This window comes from Podarcis muralis, chromosome 2 (assembly GCF_964188315.1).
Source record: "Podarcis muralis chromosome 2, rPodMur119.hap1.1, whole genome shotgun sequence".
Classification (NCBI taxonomy): Eukaryota; Metazoa; Chordata; class Lepidosauria; order Squamata; family Lacertidae; genus Podarcis; species Podarcis muralis.
Window position 1 is genome coordinate 44,072,193 of NC_135656.1, and position 22,192 is coordinate 44,094,384.

A 22,192-nucleotide genomic window follows, 5' to 3' on the forward strand; every position below is an offset into this window, starting at 1 on the left:
CGTCTTATTGACTGCTGGACCCACTATTGGTCTCATCCACTCGATCTGCCGGAGCCTGCCTCTGCATGCAAGGTAAGTCCCTAACTCACCTGGTTTAGCCAGCCAGTCAAAGTTGTTCCTGGGGTGTGGCCACTGTTGCATGCTGACAGCTTCTAGGAGCCACAGGTGAGAGCTGAATGCAGGGTAAGGATGATGTACTACAGGGTAAAGATGAAGGTACTACCCCTCCCCTAGCACCCCATATTGAACAAATGATGTTCAAATCCCCACTCAATAATGAAGTTCACTGGATGACTTTAACCTGGTTGCTACAGCCACCATCTTAAGATAAGTATCTGACAACCCTGTCTATCTATAAGCAGTTTTTCAACCTGGTATATGGTTGATCACAAATGGAGGCCAAATACTAGAATATGTTGCCCCTTGATCCAATGGGTGGATTAGATGGTGTTGCATCAAGAATTTTCTCACACTGTCCAGTGGACTTTCCCTCCCCATCACTTTCCTATCTCAAACTGTCTGATCTTTGGGGGAAGCAGGTTTCTTGTGCAAGACTTCCAAATCCACTTTTATTGCACAACCTGAATTTGCTGGTATGTGATTCAATCACACCTGAAAATAGCGACAGCCTGGAAATTCCCTCAGAGAATGTTATAGTCAAAGTGGAGTTTAGATTTGAGTCTTCCAAAGTTAAGGTCACCATGTAACTCCAGGTGTTGCTAAGAATGCCAACTCTTTTCTGGTTCCTGTTCCTCCACCCAACAGCAGGTTATGATGCTCATCTGCATATTGTGAAAATGCACCTGTTCGTTTCTACAGATAAAGCTGCAGCCAAAAGCACAGAATTAGGCCAGGCACCTTTGTGCGATGAGTTGGCAAGTTTAGTGACAACATCACAATGGCTCTTACTAACAGAAGTGGCTCAAATGATGATCACAGGTTCCGGGTTGGTTCATATGGGGAGAGTCAGTTCTTCAGGTGTTGCAGTCTTGAGCTGCTTAAGGGTTTATAGATCAAATAACAACACTTTGAACTGGGACCAGAAACTAACTGGCAGCCAGTGCAGTTGGGCCAGGATTGGTGTAATATGCTCAAGCCATCTTGTCCCATTACCTGACCACTGAATTCTGCACCAGCTGAAGTTTCCAAACCGTCTTCAGAGGTATTCCCACGTATGGCATGTTGCAATAATCTAACTTAGAGGTTACCAGAGCATAGACAACAGAAGTTAGCTTATCTCTTTCCAGATAGCGGTGCAGCTGGGCCACCAGCCAAAGCTGATGGAATGTACTCCACACCACAGATGCTGTCTGAGCCTTGTGACAGCAATAGATGCAGAAGTACCCCCAAGCTGTGCACCTGCGACTGCCCTAATCCACTGAAAACTAGCTTCCTTTTGAAACTATATGACAGTGTTTACAGCACTTTAACATTAGCAAACGGGTCCTTGCCCAAGCCTTGCATTCTACTTTTAGACAAGGGGCAAAAGGGAGATGAAAGCGTAATGATGTGTGTGAGCAAGAGAAGTTACATATTTATACTTTTTTTCAGCTGAGCATGAGAACAGAGGACTGGCTTGATCAACTGTGTTTGTGCCCCTGGGAATTCAGGGTGGAGGAAAAGAATAGGCAATTTTAAATGCTCAGTTCTGTATCAGAAAATTATGAGAATGTCTTCAAAACATGAAAAAGTGCTGAAGTTTGTTTATTTTTCTCTTTTGTATTGAAAGATGTTCGTACGGAATATAACATTATTTTCAACTCCTTTTTTTCTGTCACTTGTCTGAGTTCATCCCAGTGTTGACTTTGGGGAGTTGCTAGGTGCCTTGAACATTTTGTTCCCCGTTCCAAGACTCAAGCCTGAACGTTTTATCGTTATTCAACTCCGTTTAATGACGAGTCTTTTGGATTTGAGGATTTCTAAAAGCTTGATTTTGTTTCAGTCAGGATAAAGTGAATGACTTGACTCAGGTTTTTGGGAAACTTCTGTGTGACTCACGCTGTATGTAGTTTACTTGAGAATTAATTCCTGGCAAACGGTGCGGGAAGAGAAAAGCTAGCTCCCTTTTGTTTTCATTCGTCGGCGGAGTTTGGAGACAGGAACCAAACTTGGTGAAATTTATGCGCCTCTAGGCACAAATCGGGGATGATTCCGCCCGTCATCCTGAAACCCTTTCCTTAAATTTTATTTATTTTAATTGCGGATCCTCGGATTGGAACGTTTACTTCCCTGGGTTAAATACAGAGCTTCTCCTGCCAGCTCCTGGGAGATCACTCGCTTCCAACTCTCGGGGAACAAAGTCAGGCTGGCTGGCAAGTTCAGAAGCAAATATTTCCCAGTTCCAAGGCAAAGGGGAGAGGAGGGGCGAGGGAGGGAGGGAGCAGGAGCTGGCTCGGAGCTCCGCTAGCAAGGCCTGTGGGAGCGCAGAGACGGAGGCCTGGCTTGGCTGGGCAGAGCACTACAGCGGCTCGCAGGCTGCTCCATCCACCAGCTCGGCTCTCTGCTGAGCCTGCCTAGGCTGACAATGAATGGCTGCTGCTAGTGCTGCTTGGAGGGCTAGGGGAGCAGAGCCCCTCCATTGAGCGACATCTCCTCTCCCCCCCTTCTCTTTGCGCAGGTGAGAGCCACGTCGCCCCCCTCCCTTCCAGGAGACCTCACCACTCCAGGGTCGCCCCCCGCCCCACTCTTTTAAGTCGGGGCACCCACCCGCCACCCTCCTTCCAATGCATGCACCCCTCCCCCCATTATCCCGGGTGTTTAAACTTTCCTCGCCCTCGCCAAGCAGCCCTCTAACCTGCCGGGTTCGCCCAAGGGGGGCGGCGGGGTGGGGGGAAAGGGGATCCTTAAAACAGCAGCTGTTGCCTGCGCCGATTCCCCCCCCCCCAGGTGGGAGAGGCCCCCCTTAGCAGCCCTCCCCGTCTCTCTCTTTCCCCCACCCTCCCTCCGTCCCCCTCCCTCCGTTGCACCCCAAACCAGACCCCAAGGGAGGACCTTTGCGCCTGCCTTCGGGGTGTGGAGGGAGAGAGGAACTGCGCCCCTGGGCTCCCCTGCTAGGCCTCCTTGCAGTCGGTGACCCCTTAGCAAAGTGTGTGTGTTTTTTGGGGGGATGCCCCCTTACCCCCCGACCCGCCTTCCTCCTCCTCCTCCTTCACCCCGGACCTCACAAGCAACGTGGTGGCGCTCGCTGCCTCTCCCCGGCCTGCGCCTTCTCCTCCGCACAGGCTGGCTGGCCGGGAGGGCGCGGGCTTCCCCTCTCCGCAGGCCTGTCCGAAATCCCCCGACGTTCCCTGCGGGGGCTTTGTCCTGCTCCTCCTCGCCTCGCTCCCCCCCGGCCCGGCTGCCCAGAGGAAGGGCGCAGCGGCGGGGCCACCCTCGAGGGAGAAGTTTCGAGTGGGAGCCCCTTGGCGTTGCCAGGCGAAGAAGGCCTGGCCGGGCGGTTGGCTTGGAAACCCGGAATTCGGTGGCTTTCGGAGGATGCTTTTGGGCCACGGTGGGGGAAGGGGCGCGGAAAGAAAGCGGCAGGGGAGAGGAGAGGAGGAGGGGCGCCTCCCTTCCTCCTCCTCCACTTCCAGCGGGGGGGGGGGGAGGTGGGGAGGGGGCAAAATGTTCCTTTTCCTGCAATGGGACCTTTCAGAGTTTAAAAATGGGGGGGGGGTTCCAGGGGAAAGGTTCGAGAAACGAAACTTCAGAAACTTTCACTTGTGGGGCAGCAGAAGTTAAGATCGATACTGGTTCGAAGAGACCAGGCTGGGAATGGGGGGGGGGGGTGTTATTAACTGTTTTGGCGTGCACGTTCACTCGGAAATTGCAGTATTACTCTCTCGCTGAGATTAATGGAAGTTTACTCCCAAACATAGACTCGGTTTACAACTTCCTGGGATGGCGGGTGGGGAATTAAAGTTTTCAATGGTTGTTTTGGAAGGGGTGGGATTATGCGTATTTTACTTAGGTTAACTCCTTATGCACGTGGTAAGGGAAGGAGAAGGTCACAATGTGGCTCTGACTTGAGGATAGTTTTTGTTCTCTTGAAGATACTTGTGGAGGTGGTGCAGTATGTTCCTGATAAATGAACATTGTAAACAAGTTGCCACTGAATAGCTCACCATATGTTATTTGTTTTCTCAAGTCTTTGCTTTTCTCTCTCTCTCTCTCTCGCTGGATTCCAATTTGGCCTTTCTAAGTGCCAAGTTTATTCTACCAGAGGATACAATTGTTGTCTTGTCAACTTGTGACTTCATAACAGAAAAGAGTTGTAGTGTTATTTTTCATAAGCAGGTGAGCTATTCAAAAATAGTGCATGACGACATTGCAGTAAAATTGGCTCTGAAAAGAGGAAGACCACAGGTATATGGCATTGTATACATTGTTAACTGAGCTCCTCAGAAGGGCCTCTAAAAGTTAGGTCCTGCTGTAAATTGCAATAACATCTTATATAGATTAAGGCTTCAATAAGAATATTCTGTCACAACTGAGGTCTGACTAATGGGAGGGAGATAGTGCACAGACAATGGAACTCTCCTCCAAAGATTACCTTACTGGTACTTGAAGCTGTGTATTATAGTTAGCAGTGTTGTTTAGTGATGTTTAGAGCAAGCCACAGTCCAAACCAAGTTCTGCTTCTAATAAGTTCTGCACAAACAGATAACAGACTCTTGTAGAACAGCTGCATGTCTGTCTATTCAGAAGTAAATCTTGCCAAGTTACATGGGGCTTCAAAGTAAATGTTCACAGGATTGCTGCTTTGGATCTATTCTATTTTTTCCTGTATACATAAATTAAAATAAAGATGAGCATCACAAACAATAAGCAAACAACTGGAGTACAGAAGTGGTCATTTTACAAAATTATTATGACTTACACAATCATTTAAACAGGTGTTGGTTGAGCTCCAGCAGGCTCACTAGCCCTCCTGATGAATCAGTAGGGAGATCATATTTTTCAAAAAAACCCATTCACATTATGTATGGCAGACAGGTGTCAGTGAGATGGTCTTGGTGAGTCTGACCCCTGCTGAGTTGCAGTGTTGGGTCAATTTCTCAGAGAAAACTGTCTGCTGTGCCTTTGATATATACCCCTTAATTGTAAATCTGATTTGAGAGGCCAAGTGCTGTGCAACTTCCATTTATGCCACTATCAGCAGAAAGATTTTAAGATCCATGTGTAGCACTGAGCTCTTCTGTTCTAAGGGGTTGGACAGGAGGGCTAATGCTGAGTCTGGGATGATCAGATGGCACAAAATATCAGCTATTATTCCAAATATATTCTTGTCAAAAGATTTACTCCCTGGGGCATGACAGTCATAGATGAATTAAGGAACCATCCTTCTTGCACCCTCTTCAGCAATGAGGAAAGGTGACACTGAGGAGAGATGGCACTGTTAACTCAGTGAGGGCTGACAGCAGTATAGTTCTACTTGCAGATTTGAGCTTATCTTCCCTGAGCTTGGCAGAAACCCTGTGAAGTCATGCCATCACTATACTAATGACTTGTAGCTCTACTTCTCCATAACATCTATGTCAGTAGAAGCTGTGCATGGTATCCTTCTGGAGCAGCTGTCCAAGTTAGGGGAGGTAAGCACCGCTTTGCAGTGGTTCCAATCCTACTTGGATAGTAATTTCCAGAGGGTGATACTTTGGGGAGTGCTTTTTGGCCCTGTGGAGCCTTCAGTGTGGGGTTCCTCAGAGTTTGATTTTATCCCCCATGCTGTTCAACATCTACATGAAACCACTGAGTGGGGTCATCCAGAGTTTTGGAGTACATTGTGAGCAATATGCTGATGACACATCTGCAGGTGTGGCAGTGGAGGTGTTGGACCGTTGTCTTGCCTTGCTAATGGACTGGATGAGAGCCAATAACTGAAGCTCAATCCAGATAAGACAGAGGAACTGTTAGTGGGTGGTTCCCTAGGCCAGATGGATGGGAGGTTGCCTGATCTTGATGGAGTTACTCTCCCTTTGAAGTGGGTATGCATCTTAGAGGTACTTCTGGATCCGTTGCTGTTGCTTGAGGCCAGGTAGCTTCTGTGGCACAGAATGCCTTCCAACAGCTTTGGCTGGTGGCCCAGCTGCACCCCTCTCAGGACAAGAATAGCCTAACTTGTGTTGTCTATTCTCTGGTGACCTCTAGGTTAGATTACTGCGGCATGTTATATGTGGGGATGCCTCTGAAGATGGTTCAGAAACTTCAGCTGGTGCAGAATTCAGCAGCTAGGTTGCTCACTGGGGCAAAATGACTTGAGCACTCGCTGCCAATTAGTTTCTGGGCATAATTCAAAAGTGCTGGTTTTGATCTATATACCCTTAAATGGCTCAGGACCCCAGCACCTCAAGAACTGACTCTCCCCATATGAATCGACCCAGACCCTGCAATCATCACTGGAGGCTCTTCTTCATATGCATCCTCTGCAAGTCCAGAGGGTGGCAACACGAGAACAGCCCTTTTGTGAGATAACCTCCCGCTTTGTGGAATGCTCTCCCCAGGGAGGCTCACTTGGCACCTTCATTACATATCTTTAGGGGCCAGGTGAAAAAATTCCTCTTCTCTCAGTTCTTTGGTTAATTATGCCTTTTAAACTGTGAGAAGGGGTTATTTTTTGTTTATTATTGTGTTATGTATTTTTGTGTTTTTATACTGTAAACCTCCCTGTGATCCTCAGATGAAGGGTAATATCGAATCATCATCATCATCATCATCATCTGGAGCCTTCTGTGGGTACAGTGGTGGAGTGGATGAGGGCCAAAAAGATGAGCTGGAATTCTAGAAGACAGAGGCACAGAGTTGGTGGTTCTTGTGTCCAGGAGATTGGCCATTTATCTGTTCTGCATGGGGCTGCAGGGAGTCAAACTGTTGCCTTGCTCTCCCCGACCTCACCTCCCTGCTTGCTTTGACTTTAACTCTTGTTCATCTGTGACAGAAAGTGTTCTGGTTCAAGCAGGTGAAGATTGAGTAATTGGTTCAGCAGATCTGAACCAACTGGTTCAGTTCCAGTTCATGTATGAAAACTTGTCATTTGCATACATGGAGATATTCAGCAATGCAGTATTGGATCCTGTTCTTAACTCCCTATGGTTACACATACTGGTTAGAAAAACTGTGCAGGATGTTGGAACCTAGTGGGGCGGATACACAGGCAAAACACTTGGTGATCTGGATTATTTATCCTAACAGGAGTGAATCGATTCCTTTTAAGAATTATGTTCTCTTGGTGGTTTCCACCCATCCAGCCCCATGTTTCTGGATTCCCTCTTTATTGTCTCATGGAGAATAAGGACACTGGGAGGCTGCTGGACTATGTACTTGCTGTCTGGGTCCCTGTAAGCCTAATTATCACAGAAGTAGCCTGTTTGTCAGGGATCTTACTGTTTAATCAACAACTATTTGCATCCTGACCCATAGGTCAAAGGTTAGAAAGATCGGGTTTTGACCACTTTAATAGGGACACAGACTGCTGCAGTGCTGAACCATGGGGGAAGCACTTTGCAGTGCACATACATTTCTTCCTCTCCCTGCCTATTTCCTCCACTGACCTGTAAAGCTTCAGTCTCTGTCCTGCCTCCTGCTTTCCAGACAGAGGGCAGAGTATGGAGGACAAATTCAAAATGTATAAAAACTCTCCCAGTTATTGGTTCCATATATACATGGTAAATTCTGGTTGTGGCAACTGCATGTATCATTGCAGTGTTGTTTTATTACCTGAACTGTAATGAGTCTTGAGAGGCTTGTGTGTTCTGTTCACGTTCATTGAAAATTTCCTGATAGTCAAAGCAATAAATAGTTGGTTTGGTGTTGAATTTCAATCCCTAGTTCTATGAAATTGCAGTGCTCCAGATTAGCAGGCTCCGGCATCCATTGTGATCTTTGGGGATGTGATGTTCTATTGTAAGGAGGCATATCTGATGGCAACCCTATCTGAGCCTGGGGTATTGTCCTATTCAGTGGCTGTAGGGCCAAGTGCTGGCAGAGAGAGCTTAATGTGTTAATATGGTTATATAATGATGCATGTTACCAAAATAAATTGCAGATGCATTTCTACGTTGAATATGATTTTCAGTTTTGGCCGTTTCATCTTAAAATTGTGGAACTGGAAAAGATGCAGGGGTGGGCAGAGTATAGAAGGCCTTTCACAGGAGAAGAAAGTAAACCTACTGAGAGCCATTGGAACAGATAACCAACACCTAGGTGAGAATATGAGTCATTTCTGCAAATCACAGCTAGATTGGAAAATCTGTTTTGTTGTTTCACTTATTATAACTGATGGATTCACTTATTAAATTAACACAACTGCCCTACCCCCCACGGTACAGTTGCCCTGTGATACTGCTTTGCTACAGAAACAGGACAAAGAGCCAACATATAAGTAAGTTCAAAAGAGGACAAGAGCAATTTATGAGTGATAGAAATATACTGGTAGGCAGATGCCGTCTAAGATGACCGGGGTAGTGTGTCATTTTGCTGAAAGAGTCCGTAGTCTTGAAATTGCTGAAGGCTGAAAAGAATACAAGAGCAGGTTCCTTATTAATAAGCTGAGCAGTTAATGTTCCCTGTAGCAGATTTTGGGCACACCCAAGATGGTCATGTGTACATTTGCCCTAGCCAAGACACTTAGAAGAATTCTGCTGTGACATATGAATAATATGGTTATGCAAGAGTAGTAGAGTTTTTTTAATGTAAGAAAATAATTTGAGGTAAAACATGGAGCATGGAAGTTGGCTATGTTCCCTGATGAACAAACAAAAAGAGAGAGAGGAGGAATATTGGAATTTGACAGGGAAGAAAAACTAGATTATTTACTTTAGGAGATGTTTGTGACTTCCCTGTGATGGAATATACACATCTCATACAGACTTCTTAGGCAAGAAGGAATTTCAAACAGGCTGGCAGAGTTTTCCCTTCCTGTGTGGCCAACAAGGAAACTCATTGGGTGATGAATGAGAGAAGGATCTTGTCGACTTTTAAAAAAAATAATAAGAATTAAAAAAAAACCTGGACTGCCGAGAGGTTAGTAGCCTGAGTTTTGATGTTGGCCATAGAGGAGGGCTCTTTTCCTTCATGGCTAGCATGGATATGTAGTATAATAAATGATTATTGCACAATAGTAACTTTTTGTAAACTTACTTACAAGGCTGCTCTTGTATATCCTGCAATCCTCCATCCTCCCAAGCATTTAAACCTGGCAATACCAGCCACCATAGTGTGTCCTTGGTGGATGAGTCTGTCCAGAAGAAGGATGATCTTAAGAATACAACGAGGATGCAGGTGTGTTTGGAGTCTTGGACGAAGAACATTAATAGATTGAAGCCTCTGAGTGGCCCTATAATGTCTCAGTATGAGCTCATGGTCACAGGTCAGGTTGTCTATGTATAAACAAATAAGGCAAGAGGCAGTTCAGTCACCAGGGTCTGCTGCTGGTTGGTTATTTTTCCAGGTTCTGTGCTTCTACTAATTTGGTTCCTGTATTGATTCAAGTGTAAAAGGAAGCCACAAAGTCCTATGCATTAATTTGGTTCCTGTTGGCTTTGTCAGGAAGAAAGGTAGAAGAGTGTTGTGTCGGTGAAACAGTGAGGCATTTGTTTTATGCTCACAAAGGTTGTGTAGTCAAGGGAGATCTTATGTTGTTGCTGTGACAGACTTGGGTTTTATATACACAGAAAGAAACTTGGGACAGGAAGAAGCTAGGAAATATTAAGGGCTGTTGAATTATCTTTTGCCAACCATGGCTGGAGTCAGCATCATTTGGGGGCAGGGGGTGAAGTCTGGTGCTCTCATATTACAAAATTTAACATCTACTTGCCTTATCCTCTTAAATAACTTACAGCATCTCTGTGTGTGTTCTGTCAGTAACAAGGAAATTAACAATCTTAAATAGTAACTTCTAAGCCTGGGAGACAGAAGCAAAAATACTCTTCTTCGCGAGCTGTGCTATGGTCACTGTCACTAAAGTATCCAAACACAAAAAGTTCTGTGATTTACGCTGCCTGCCTGCATAACGAAGAGACCAGCCCAAGTGCCAGCAGGGTTGCAATCCCTCAGATAAGTGGCAATAACTTTCTGAGGTTACTAAATTGCTCAAGGTTCTTAGAGAAAAGGCCTTTCCTTGTTAATCTGCATGGCCCAATCCTTTTAATGCTTACTTAGAAAAAGGTACCACTGAGTTCACTACTCCTTTAAAAAAAAAGTTTATTCATGCATTTTCCAATTTATGAGTTCACTACTCCTAAGTTAAAGAGTTCAGTTAGAGCACATGATTATCTAGTCCAGTTTCTTGCCTCCAACAGAGATCACAAAGCTCAAAACAGAGCATCATGGAGAGAGCCTTCCTCTGAAGTTTGTCCCTTAGCACCTGGTAAACTAAGAGATACTGGTTCTGAATATGGAGGCTCTGTGTTCACTCTTCACAGCTACTTCATTTAAGGCAAGTCATTTCTGGAAATAACTTGCCAGACTTGCTACTCAAGCCACCCAAGGACACAGGCTGATCAGACTTCTTGTAGGCTGTAAGCAGTTGGTACCTATCTGCAAGGCTGAACTTCTGGTTATAATCTTTGCTATGGGCCTAACCCTTGGGTACCTTTCACAACACACAACTCCAAAGGAGTAAGGAATTTGGTATCAACAGAAGCTATCCTGCTTTATTGAGCAGAAACTCTTAATTGATGGAAGCTTTGGTCATTTGATTCCATGATATTGTTGGGGGTTAATGAGGAATTGAGGGAAGCTGCTGTGTTATGAGTCACACGGTACTCCCACACCTTGCCTCCCATTCCCAATCCCAGCAGAAGCATGTTGATGGGTTTCCTGCCCTTGAGTTGTTAACATGTGTGATAAGCCTATGTGAAACTGCTCTCTGACTTACTTTTACTTTGGTTTGCTAGCATCCAGGCCCAGGACTTGAAGTTAAGGCTGTCAGTTGAGCTATATTTTAATTGGCCTTTTGCTCACTAAATTACTCCAGAGAGAGAGAGAGAGAGAGAGAGAGAGAGAGAGAGAGAGATATGGTCTCTGCTTGCAAGGCAACTTTGAGATCTCCTGGGGGCAAAAGTGAACTTGCTTTTGTGAGAGCCAGGCAGTGAAACTGATGGGGGGAATCGTATTTTTTCTGATAAGTGTATCCATAGAAATGAGAGAAGTGAAATGTGTTAGCTCATAAAAATACTAGTTGAATGTGAAAAGTTCCACAAACCACGGCTGAGTAACTGAAGCCTCATTAATGTGCTTGCTAACACTGGATTACTCTGAGAGCAGAGTCATGTTCCCATAGGGACTTCCTTGGTGGATAAGTGCTTTGCTGCCATAGTACAGAGCAGAATAACATACTGGAGAAGCTGTGATACAAGACACACTCAGCCTTCTTTTCAATCATTTCAGGCTGATATGCCACTGATTTTTGCCCCAAACTACCGTATTTTTCGCCCTATAGGACGCACTTTTTCCCCTCCAAAAATGAAGGGGAAATGTGTGTGCATCCCATGGGGCAAATGCAGGCTTTCGCTGAAGCCTGGAGAGCGAGAGGGGTCGGTGCGCACCGACCCCTCTCGCTCTCCAGGCTTCAGGAAGCTCTGCACAACCCTCGGGAGACCGGCGCCACTTCGCGCCCGCCTCCCGATGGCTGCGCAGAGCTGCCTGCAGTCCCGGGGCGAGCGCAGCTCTGCGCAGCCATCCGGAGCGGGGCGCGAAGTCGTGCCCGCCTCCCGATGGCTGCGCAGAGCTGCCTGCTGTCCTGGGGCGAGCGCAGCTCTGCGCAGCCATCCGGAGCGGGGCGCGAAGTCGGGCCCGCCTCCCGATGGCTGCGCAGAGCTGCCTGCTGTCCCGGGGCTAGCGCAGCTCTGCGCAGCCATCAGGAGCGGGGCGCGAAGTCGGGCCCGCCTCCCGAAGGCTGCGCACAGCTGCCTGCATTCCGAAGCCTGGGGAGACCGGCGTGACTTACTGCTGGCCTCCCTAGGCTTGCGGATAGCAGGCTGTTCTCGGGGTTGGGATTGGGGGAAGCTCGGGCTTCCCCCACGCCAGCCCCGTGCCTGGGGGGAAAATTTTTTTTTTCTTTATTCCCCCCCCCCAAAAAAAAGACCTAGGTGCGTCCTTTGGGGCGGTGCGCCCTATGGGGCGAAAAATACGGTATTTGCTTTCTAGATTGGAAATATCACTGAGATTTAGCCTTCATTTCTCTATTTCAGTGACTGGCTGAAGGTTAACAATGTGGGACTCTCAACATGGGAGTCACAGGGCAGTTACTAAGCAAGGTGAGAACCAGTGCAGTGGCTAGTGCGTTGGAATTAGACTGGGCAGACATGGATTTAAATCCCAGCTTTGCCACAAAAGTCACTGGGTGACTTTGGGCCAATCACTATTTCTCAGCCTAATCTATTTTGCAGGATAGGGGTTCGAAATTAGCAGGGCATCAGGTGCATTTTGCGCCTAAAGATTCTCCATTTGCGAGCACCTCAAAAAGTCTGGGTGTCATTTTTTGCACCCGGCTGACACTCAGGGATTACTGAAATGTATGTGCTTTGAAGCCTTGAAGTATATGTTAAGGATAGTCAATATGTTAAGGTGTTTATCAATAAAGAGTAGAGTGTTTTGAAAACTGAACCATGGTACCAATATTTTTATTGTAAACAAATTAAACATGTATTAACAATTTCTGCTAAGAATGTGATATTAATAATGTGTAACATACATGAATTGTCCATTAGTTTATGACTATCAAAATAATAAAAATAAAAAGTGTTGCTGACCCACCACCCGCCCATGGTGACTAGGCATTCTGTTTTGGCACCCACAACCCAGGTCCCATAAGCCATTTGGCGCCTAGATTTTCTATCACAGTTTCTAATACTGAACTTGTGAGAATAAAAGTAGGAGTGGGGGTGACCATGTATGCCAACCCAAGCTCCTTGGAGGAAGGGAGAGGGGAAGGAAGGAAGGAAGGAGGCAGTTGCTCTGCAAATTCAGAAAGATCAATGCCTCACCTTTGAAAATCCTTTTAATGTCTCACCTTTTAAAACCCTTTAGAAACCTCACTCCCAAAATGAAGGTCTTCCATAGGCAATTTATTGGAAAGGACATGGAAAGCCAGAGTTCCCCATTCTTGAACTCTAAGCTGTTTTAACTGTAACATTACCTTCTCCCACATATTTCCAATGAAATTACTCCAACGGGATAGACTTTTGCCTAACCACACATAGATTTTAATCCTACATTCCTGCAGACTGTCTTGATATCTGAGCACTGCTAGGCATGAGGGATCCTTGGTCACACTGGAAGAAGAATCATAGGGGTTTTTCCCTGGTAGCCCCTGGGTCTTTTATTCCATAGTTCACTCTTGCTTTAGTATATAAATCCTCTCTGGTCCACTGGCTCTGGTGCACCTTCCCTTCTGAAGAATGGGGAGGTATCAGATGTCTAAACCAGGTGGCTAGCAGGAAGGTACAAAAGAGCAGAGGCTTCCTGAGTGACATTAGACTAATGAGAGAGAGAGAGAGAGAGATTTCTTATACTGAATGAGTCTATTCTAGGGTGAGTTGTGAGTTAGTCCTGCTTAACAGCTGCTAGTTGAGCCCTAGCAAATGATAAGCTGATTAACTTTGACCCCTCAGTTGAAGAAACACACACATACACAATTCTCCAGTACTATAGATGGCAACCATTTGTCAGAGAGTGGGCCTAGTAGTTAATGATCAGTGTGCACCTGAAGCTCTGCAAGAAGGATGGCTAACCCATGGCCCGAATCTGGTCCAGCAACGCACTAGAAATGGCCCCTCTAGCCCTGGAAACTTTTATCTCCCAATCAGATCAGGAGATCTTTGTTCTGTAGAGAGGAATCTCTAAAGAGCTGATACAGCATTTTTCTCCTGATTGAGAGATTTTAAAAATCCCTCTGCCTGCCCTTTAGAAAAGACATCTGAAAATCAGTCAGTGGGATCTTTTATCTCCTATTTCAGAGCTAAGCACCACAGTGTTGAGACTGGAGATAAGCCCTCCAAATTGAAGCTGTAGAGTCTACCTCTATTGTAGCTAACCTTTTAAATTCAAGGATAGGAATTCACTGGGACCTCCTGTATGGAAAAGCTGTGGTAAGAAACTGTCTGTAGGCCTCTGTTTGGGGATACCAGTTAAAAAGCAAGAGTCATGACATGGGAGTTCAGTAAGTGGATAATTTGGAGCCTTAAAGGTTTTACTTTTTCCTAATCTGGTCAGATAGCTTTGAAAGAGGGAGAGTTTGATGAGGAAAATAGCACAGTTAGGAATGGCTAACCCTGGTTCCAGGTTTTTTTGGGGGGGGGGGTGGAGCTGCTATTTTAAAAATAAAATATGTATTTCATTTAGTAAATTCATGTCTCCATACAGGTAATACAAAACCCCCAAACAAATGTAAGGTAAAGGTAAAGGTACCCCTGCCCGTACGGGCCAGTCTTGACAGACTCTAGGGTTGTGCGCCCATCTCACTTAAGAGGCCGGGGGCCAGCGCTGTCTGGAGACACTTCCGGGTCACGTGGCCAGCGTGACATCACTGCTCTGGCGAGCCAGAGCCGCACACGGAAACGCTGTTTACCTTCCCGCTAGTAAGCGGTCCCTATTTATCTACTTGCACCCGGAGGTGCTTTCGAACTGCTAGGTTGGCAGGCGCTGGGACCGAGCAGCGGGAGCGCACCCCGCCGCGGGGATTCGAACCGCCGACCTTTCGATCGGCAAGCCCTAGGCGCTGAGGCTTTTACCCACAGCGCCACCCGCATCCCTCAAACAAATGTGTTCCATGCTTAAAGGCAAGCAACTACGGAGTTCTTATTTGGGGCACAAGAGTTCAGATTGTACTAGAACTAATAATGTACAAGAACTTATACATTATTTTGATTTTTTAAAACTCATAACGTAATACTTAAATATACACCAGCACTGAAGAGAATACAGTATGGTTCAATTCTGTTTGCTAAAAGATGCAAACTTAAGGTAATTCATCTGTCTTGAAAAAAGCATAATGATAGGTTTAAAACAGAAGTTGACTGAGTATGTTTTTCCAGCTAAGTGATACAGCCTTGCTGAATCAATGACTCAGTCGCACAGAATTAACACAGAAGCTATAAAAGATCAGAACTACTACACTGTCTAGTTTGAGTGCCTGATACACATATTTTTGTGGTTTGAAATTTTCTAGAGTAGAAACTATCTCTTCAAAGCCAAATACGTCCTAACAATTCACTCCGCTCTTCCTGCCTCCTAATAAGGAAGTTTCGTTGTCAATTTGAAGAATAAAGGTTAGGGCAAGGTTTAGCTCCATAGCAGCAAGCTTAAATTTTAAACTATTAATACACTGTAGATTTAACTACTCAGAAGGAAGTAGTTCCATTTCAGAATTAAAGCATAGAATGTCAGCAGTGAGTGATGATGTCTCTGAAATACCTTTCCACTCTTCTAAAGTAATCTCTACCTCCAGTTTTTCTAAAATAAATGAAGGAAGGAAAGCCTGAGCATGCTTTCAGTAAGGAACTCCATGATCTGGGGCAGTTCCCCAAGGAGCGGGGGGGGGGGGGGCTCTAGTTTTTGATGGATCTCTGCTAGAGACAGCAAAAGCTGCTACAATTTCAGCTCTTGTGATGAGAAGCCTGTGTTTTGTTTCAGCACACCATTTTGGAAATCGAGGATCCAAATTATATTCCCTACCTCTTTTAAGGTGCTTAGAAATACAGTAACCTTCGAAATAAAATAGGCAAATCATCAACATGCCCCCTCAAAGGCAAATAAAACCCAGGCACCAAAAGCAGACAACCCCACCAAACAAACAAAAGTCCAAAAAGTTAGGCAAAATGCACATTCAGACAAATAGCTAAATGAAAAGGTAGACAAAGCATTCCAATGGACACACCAAAGGCATTATGAGGAAAAGGAGGGTAGAATACCTTGATAATGCCTATATTTTCCAGCCAGTCCAAGGACACCCATGGGTTATTTTTTTTGGGGGGGGGGGGTTAAAGTCTTTTTCAAAAATGACAGGGGCAAGAAGGCCTTGGTGAGCACAAACAATCTGAGGTTGTCATAGTGTCCATGAGTATCACATTGGGGGTTCCACTAGCCTTACACTCATTCTTGTATTGTTCAAATTATTGCAGAATATGTCTTATTATGTAAACCAATATATCCTATCTGAAACAGAATAAACCTCTTAAAGATACATTGGACCAGCAGGTGTGATAGGATTCCCCCTTCTGCTCTGCCTCCTGCAGTAACCCTGCAGCCCCCCATCTTTTCGAGGGTCCCCCAAATGGGGCCGGGGTAGGGGGCTGCAGAGGGAAGAAATATTAAGTCCCATTTGTGCAAACAGAAGTCTGTGAGCAGGTGGGGGCATTGCAGTTAGATGTTGCCCACCACTTTTAAAACATACTACTAAAATAAGCTGTTCACATACACAATAATGGCATAGTGTCTTTTTATTATTTTATATGGCATGCAATTAAAAAGGCTATACAGAATACCAATAAATAAGTAAAGCAAATATAAGGACTTTCAAGTCCCATTGAAAGCCACCGGATTTTCCCGGACGTCACTGGAATTTGAAAAGTGGAATTGCTGTCAGGTGGGGGTGGGGGGTGGATTTCCGAAAGGCGGCACTTTGTCCTGGATCTTAGGCAAATCAATTGGAAAATCATGGTTTTTTTAAAATTTCCGTGGTGTTCTGATTTTTACTTTATGAAATATGGCAACCCTATGTAAGCTAGACATAACCAGTTTTCAGCCCCATCTGCACTATATATTTAAAGCAGTGTCTTAACGCTTTAAAAAGTTATGGCTCCCCCTCTCACCCCCAAAATCCAGGGATGTGCAGTTTGTTAAGGATGCTTAGAGTTGTTAGGAAACCCCTATTCCCCTCAAGAGCTACAATTTCCAGAGTTCCCTGGGAAAGAGGGGTTGATTATTAAACTACTTGTGGGAATTGTAGGTGTTTGAGGAGAATAGCTCAATAAAATTCATACTAGGGATTTTTCATTTCCATGCCACGCAGATCTGCAAAATTTTCAGTTTTTCAAAAATAGGCAGTTCTTCAAACTGCTAGTAATGTGGGACACTCAGTGTAACTCTGCATGGGAGGTAAAATGTGATTCCTGAGCTGCTCATCCCATCTCCAAATGCCATTTCAGGCACTGTTTTGCACCCAGCCTTTAGCATGCAAGGGGATTTGAAAAAGCAGCAGTCACAGTGCAGTATCTCCAGAGCTCATCTTGCGTCCCCCCCCCCTCGCTCTCTGCAGCCTCACAAAGTAATATGTTCCCTCAGTGCGCATTGTGACAGACACATTTTAAAACTAACTAGGGCACCTCTTCTCCTCAGTAAAAAATGTACATTCATTTTTAGTATTTAACATTCCACCCAGCATTAACTTGCCCCCACAGTTGGCAAGTGTGAAGGAATAAAAAGCACATGACTGTTTTGTCTGTTTTTAGCAAAAGCTTTCATTTAAATTCATAGTGTTTCTTATCTGCAGCACACATGCTGTTTGTCTTAAACAGACAATACCCATGATTCAAAGCTCCCTGTGCCCTGGGAGGGACGGATCCATACGCTCGCTCTCAGGGTTCTGTCCCTTCTTAGAGCTGACAATAGAGAAGCCTCGCTGGGCTTGTGGATCAGCAGTGCTGGGTTGCAGCTTGTTTACCCCATGTGGCTGGCTGGCGGGGGCGGGGGGGGGGGAGCGGAATAGCAAAAGCTGCCACTTCCCATTATAGTTTGTGTCTGCATGTCTCTTCCAACACAAGCAATGTTTCACCAGCTTAGAGAAACAAACACAAACCTTTCCTGGCTAATGAAGAGCTATGTTTTAACCTTGTCACTTTTCCATAATATGGACAGTGCTTGATAATATGAAAATAAACATCAGAGAAACGAGTTCTGAAGTTTCACATGGTTATGCTATAATACCTGTGACAGCTAACTGGAGTGTTATCAGCATCAGGCTAGTGTAAAAGGGTGGATCATTCAATAAGGGCGTTATGCACGTTATGTATTTCCTGATTGCTAATAACCACAGGACTGTAAAAGGTTTATTATATGCAAATGATCCCTTGTGGTAGTAGGTTGCTGCTACAAGTAGAAGCAGTGTTGATCACTCCTAGCACATTCATCATCCATGTGTGACTATAATAATATACAAAATATGCCCACTGACATACAGTATCCAGTGGTACCTCTGGTTACGTACTTAATTCGTTCCGGAGGTCCGTTCTTAACCTGAAACTGTTCTTAACCTGAAGCACCACTTTAGCTAATGGGGCCTCTTGCTGCTGCTGCGCTGCTGGAGCACAATTTCTGTTCTCATCCTGAAGCAAAGTTCTTAACCCGAGGTTCTATTTCTGGGTTAGCGGAGTCTGTAACCTGAAGCGTATGTAACCCGAGGTACCACTGTATATGTCATTGGGTATTCTTCACATACCATCTGTTCATGTTTCTCTCTTGCACGAGGAGGTGCCCAATCACTTGCATCCCTAATTTTGTGCTTCTTTATGGTTTTGAGTTTGCCAGTTGTTCATTTATAGCACAGTACTTTGAAAGGGGGAAAGTCCTGTGTAAGTCAAACACACAGTTGTGAAAAGAATACTGGCCGGCCAAGGATGGAGTAGTAGATATTCTACAGAACCACACTGAAAGATGTGCCCGTTTGCGAAGGTTGCTGGAGCCATCTTGATTTGCCAATATTGGAATGTAAGCCCCACTTTGTTAATTGGAAATGCACCACCTTTCCTGATACAGTTGACAGCAACTTACAGAAATAAAAGAATACAGTAAAAACAGTACTGTGCAAAAAAAGCAAACAATGAAAACCAGCAATAATGCAATTTCAGATCAGTTGCAACTGGCGTATAATTTAGTCTGTCTGGTCTCTGTGGTCAGTTTGGATTTAGAGGATGGTTTGATTCTGGAAACAGAACGAAATGACCTTTAGGTTCTTTCAAAACCAGCAGTGCTCTCATCAAAAATTCTTGGAGGACAGAGACATTTCAGCCCTCAAGCGCCGATGCTTTGCCCTCATTGAGCCTCTAATCCCAGGATTATTATTTCAAGTTTTTTGTTTGTGAGCTACTAGGGTTATAGCCCATAATCACATTTGTGAGCTGTTCATTGGTCACATCTTTGCCCTCTATTCCTGGTTTACTGTCCTCTATGATATACTGTATTAGAGAGAATTTTAAAGGTGCTTAATATAAGCCCCGCTTGCCAAGTAACAATCAGGTGCTCAATTTTAAGGCTCCCAGTTGTTCCTTTTCAGTCGCATCTTTACAGGCTGCACATCTGACATCATATACAACATCAGGTGCAGGGCAGGTGGGTTTAGTTTGGAGAAATCTGTCCCGAAGGCCAAATTAGGACCCCTGGCAAGACTCAATTAGACTTGTGGGCTGCAGGTTCCCCAAGCTACTGTTCAAGGCTAATCTGAGATGCATGTTAGATGTGGAGAGTCTCCTGCCACAAGAGGCTGGACTTAAATGGCATTCTGACTTCCCTTCTATCACTACTAATCCATGATTCAGAATATATGAAGAGCAACTATTTGAAGCTTAGCCTTACAAAATAGCCTAGCTAGTAGCTTCTGCTGAAAGGCTTCCTTTGTTGCAGAGTGTGCAATTCTGTTTTTCAAGTTACTGAATTCCTTTGCCTTTTCCAAGGCAAAATGTTGACGGGCCAATACCTGTGGAAGTTGCATCACCTGTCTGCTATAACAATAGGGTGGATGCATGCTTTAAGGAAACATAACATTTTATTTTAATGGACTAGTCAGTCAGTGGACTTAATGCAGCATTTATTTTAAAAGGATGGGGTTGGGAAGAGTGTTGGCTGAGACGTCTGTCCTAAGCGCTTGCACCTCTCTGACCTTAATGACATAGGTACTTCCTCTTCTGCTCACATTACCTGGCCAAGAAAGAAACTTGTACATTCAATAACATATCTATGTTTATATCCACATTTTGGCCTGAGGCTGTCACAAGCTTGGGTATCCAGGCGTTTTCTGCAAGGAGGGATTATTTTCCTATTGAAAGTAGGCTTCCCTGTCTTCAAGACTTCGCCCACTCTCCATTAAGTCACTCCCCACTCAGGTGGATATTTTACCTTTCCCCCCACAGTGATGGGTACAAAATAATGCTTAATCAATGCAACCATAATGAAATTATTCCATAAACACAGACTTCAAAGCAGCTACAGTGGAACCTTGGTTTTCAAGCGCCTCGGAAGCCGAACGATTTGGAACCCAAACGCCGAAAACCCAGAAGTAATTACTTCCGTTTTCGAACACATCTTGGAGGTCAAACGGCTTCCGCTTGCAGGTTTTTCCATTTTTTCAATGGATTTTGCTGACTGCCCATTGATCCTTGGTTTTCGAACATTTTGAAAGTAAAACTGTCTTCCAGAACAGATTACGTTCGAAAACCGAGGTCCCACTGTATTTTATTTCCTGTTCCCGTCCCGTCCACTATGCAGAATTCCAAACCCTCTTCTTGTTCCACTGGCGCCTCGCTTTGTTTTATATGTGGGCTGTTTTAACTTCCCTCCTGATGGGGAATGTGTCCTCTCTATGCCTGGCTTCATAGCATTCTTAGTTTAGCCAAAATTGCTAAGTCAGTCTTGCGCTTGGTGTGTCACAATACTTCTGACTACTGAAAGCTGGAAAAGATCTGTAACGGAATGATGTTGCCATTTCTAGAAACAGCACATAAAATAGTCGATTGGGTGGCCAGCGTACTTTTCCCCCCCTCTGCCACCTTTTCAAGGTAACCCTTCCTTCACCAGATAGTAAGAAGGGGGACCTACCAGGGAGTAAAAGGAAATGGATGACCTTCTCTTCCCTTTCCCCGATGTTACCTCTTTTCTCATATGTGCCTTTCCATGCTGGACCCATCTACAACCCCTCTGGCTCCTTCTTCCCTTTGCAGCTCACCTACCCAAGTGAAGAGAAGGAGAGGATGGCTCAGATTCTCCAGATGGAGATCCCCAACTTTGGTAACAGCATCCTGGAGTGCCTGAACGAGCAGCGATTGCAGGGCCTGTACTGTGACGTCTCGGTGGTGGTGAAGGGGCATGCCTTCAAGGCACACCGGGCTGTGCTGGCGGCCAGCAGCTGCTACTTCCGGGACCTTTTCAACAACAGCAAGAGCACGGTGGTGGAGCTTCCTGCTGCTGTGCAGCCCCAGTCCTTCCAGCAGATCCTCAGCTTCTGCTACACCGGCCGCCTCAGCATGAACGTAGGCGACCAGTTCCTGCTAATGTACACGGCTGGGTTCCTGCAGATCCAGGAGATCATGGAGAAGGGGACTGAGTTCTTCTTGAAGGTCAGCTCGCCCAGCTGCGATTCCCAAGGCTTGCACACCGAAGAGGCACCTTCCTCTGAGCCACAGAGCCCCGTGGCCCAGACCTCCACCTGGCCCTCTGGCAACACCCCCCTGCCCCTGGTCTCTCGCGTAAAGACAGAGCAGCAGGAGTCGGACTCTGTCCAGTGCACATTTGTGGTTAAGCGGCTCTGGGAAAGCAGCCAGAAGGAAGGGGGAGGTGGAGGCGGAGGTGGAGGCGGCAGTAACGGCAGCCGCAAAATGGCCAAGATCTCCTCGCAGCAGGAGCTGAGCGGGGGTAACCGACAGGCGCAGCAGCAGCAGCAGCAACAGCAACAGCAGTCTCAACAGCAGGGGGCGCTAACGGGAGGCAGTGGAGGGGCAGGCGTGGTCAGTGGCCCCAGCACATCAGACCAGACGAGCCCTGGTACCTCCAGTGCCTACACTAGTGACAGCCCCAGTTCCTACCACAATGAGGAAGACGAGGAGGAGGACGCTCCCGAGGAGGGCTCTGACGAGCAGTACCGGCAGATCTGCAACATGTACACGATGTACAGCATGATGAATGTAGGCCAGACGGGTGAGTGGCGAGGGCAGAGTGGTGACGGACAACATTCCTGTTCAGCTTCATACCTGTAGGAAGGGAATTGGTTCAAGTTGCCCACCTGTGATAAATCATTGCAGAGATACATTACGGGGAAAGTTATTGGAGGCTGAGAAAATGAGTGTTTTTAAGTTGTGTGTTAAAACATTTAGATCTCACCCTTCTGGTGCAAGAGCGCCACTTGAGAGTGACGCACAAAACCTTAAAATCTGCAGTTCTATTAAAACAGCAATATAAATCAAATTGACAGAAGACACTGGGCCAGCAGTTGAAACCAAAACATATAAAA

At 45.7% G+C, this 22,192-nt stretch overlaps 1 protein-coding gene across 4 annotated transcripts in view; it reads left to right on the forward strand.

Moving 5' to 3' along the window:
* Window positions 1–2,427: 2,427 nt before the first annotated feature.
* The window catches only part of NACC1 (nucleus accumbens associated 1), a 32,334-nt gene continuing 12,569 nt past the window's right edge, over window positions 2,428–22,192 (forward strand). Inside the window, exons 1-2 of one of the 4 annotated variants that reach the window (XM_028717346.2) lie at window positions 2,428–2,617; window positions 20,907–21,879. In XM_028717346.2, coding sequence (XP_028573179.2) covers window positions 20,937–21,879 — 943 coding nt within the window. In that variant the 5' untranslated portion in view covers window positions 2,428–2,617; window positions 20,907–20,936. Of the gene's footprint in view, window positions 2,618–3,243; window positions 3,491–20,906; window positions 21,880–22,192 lie in introns of those variants that run through there. The other 3 variants (XM_028717343.2, XM_028717344.2, XM_028717345.2) reach the window with 3 other exon arrangements.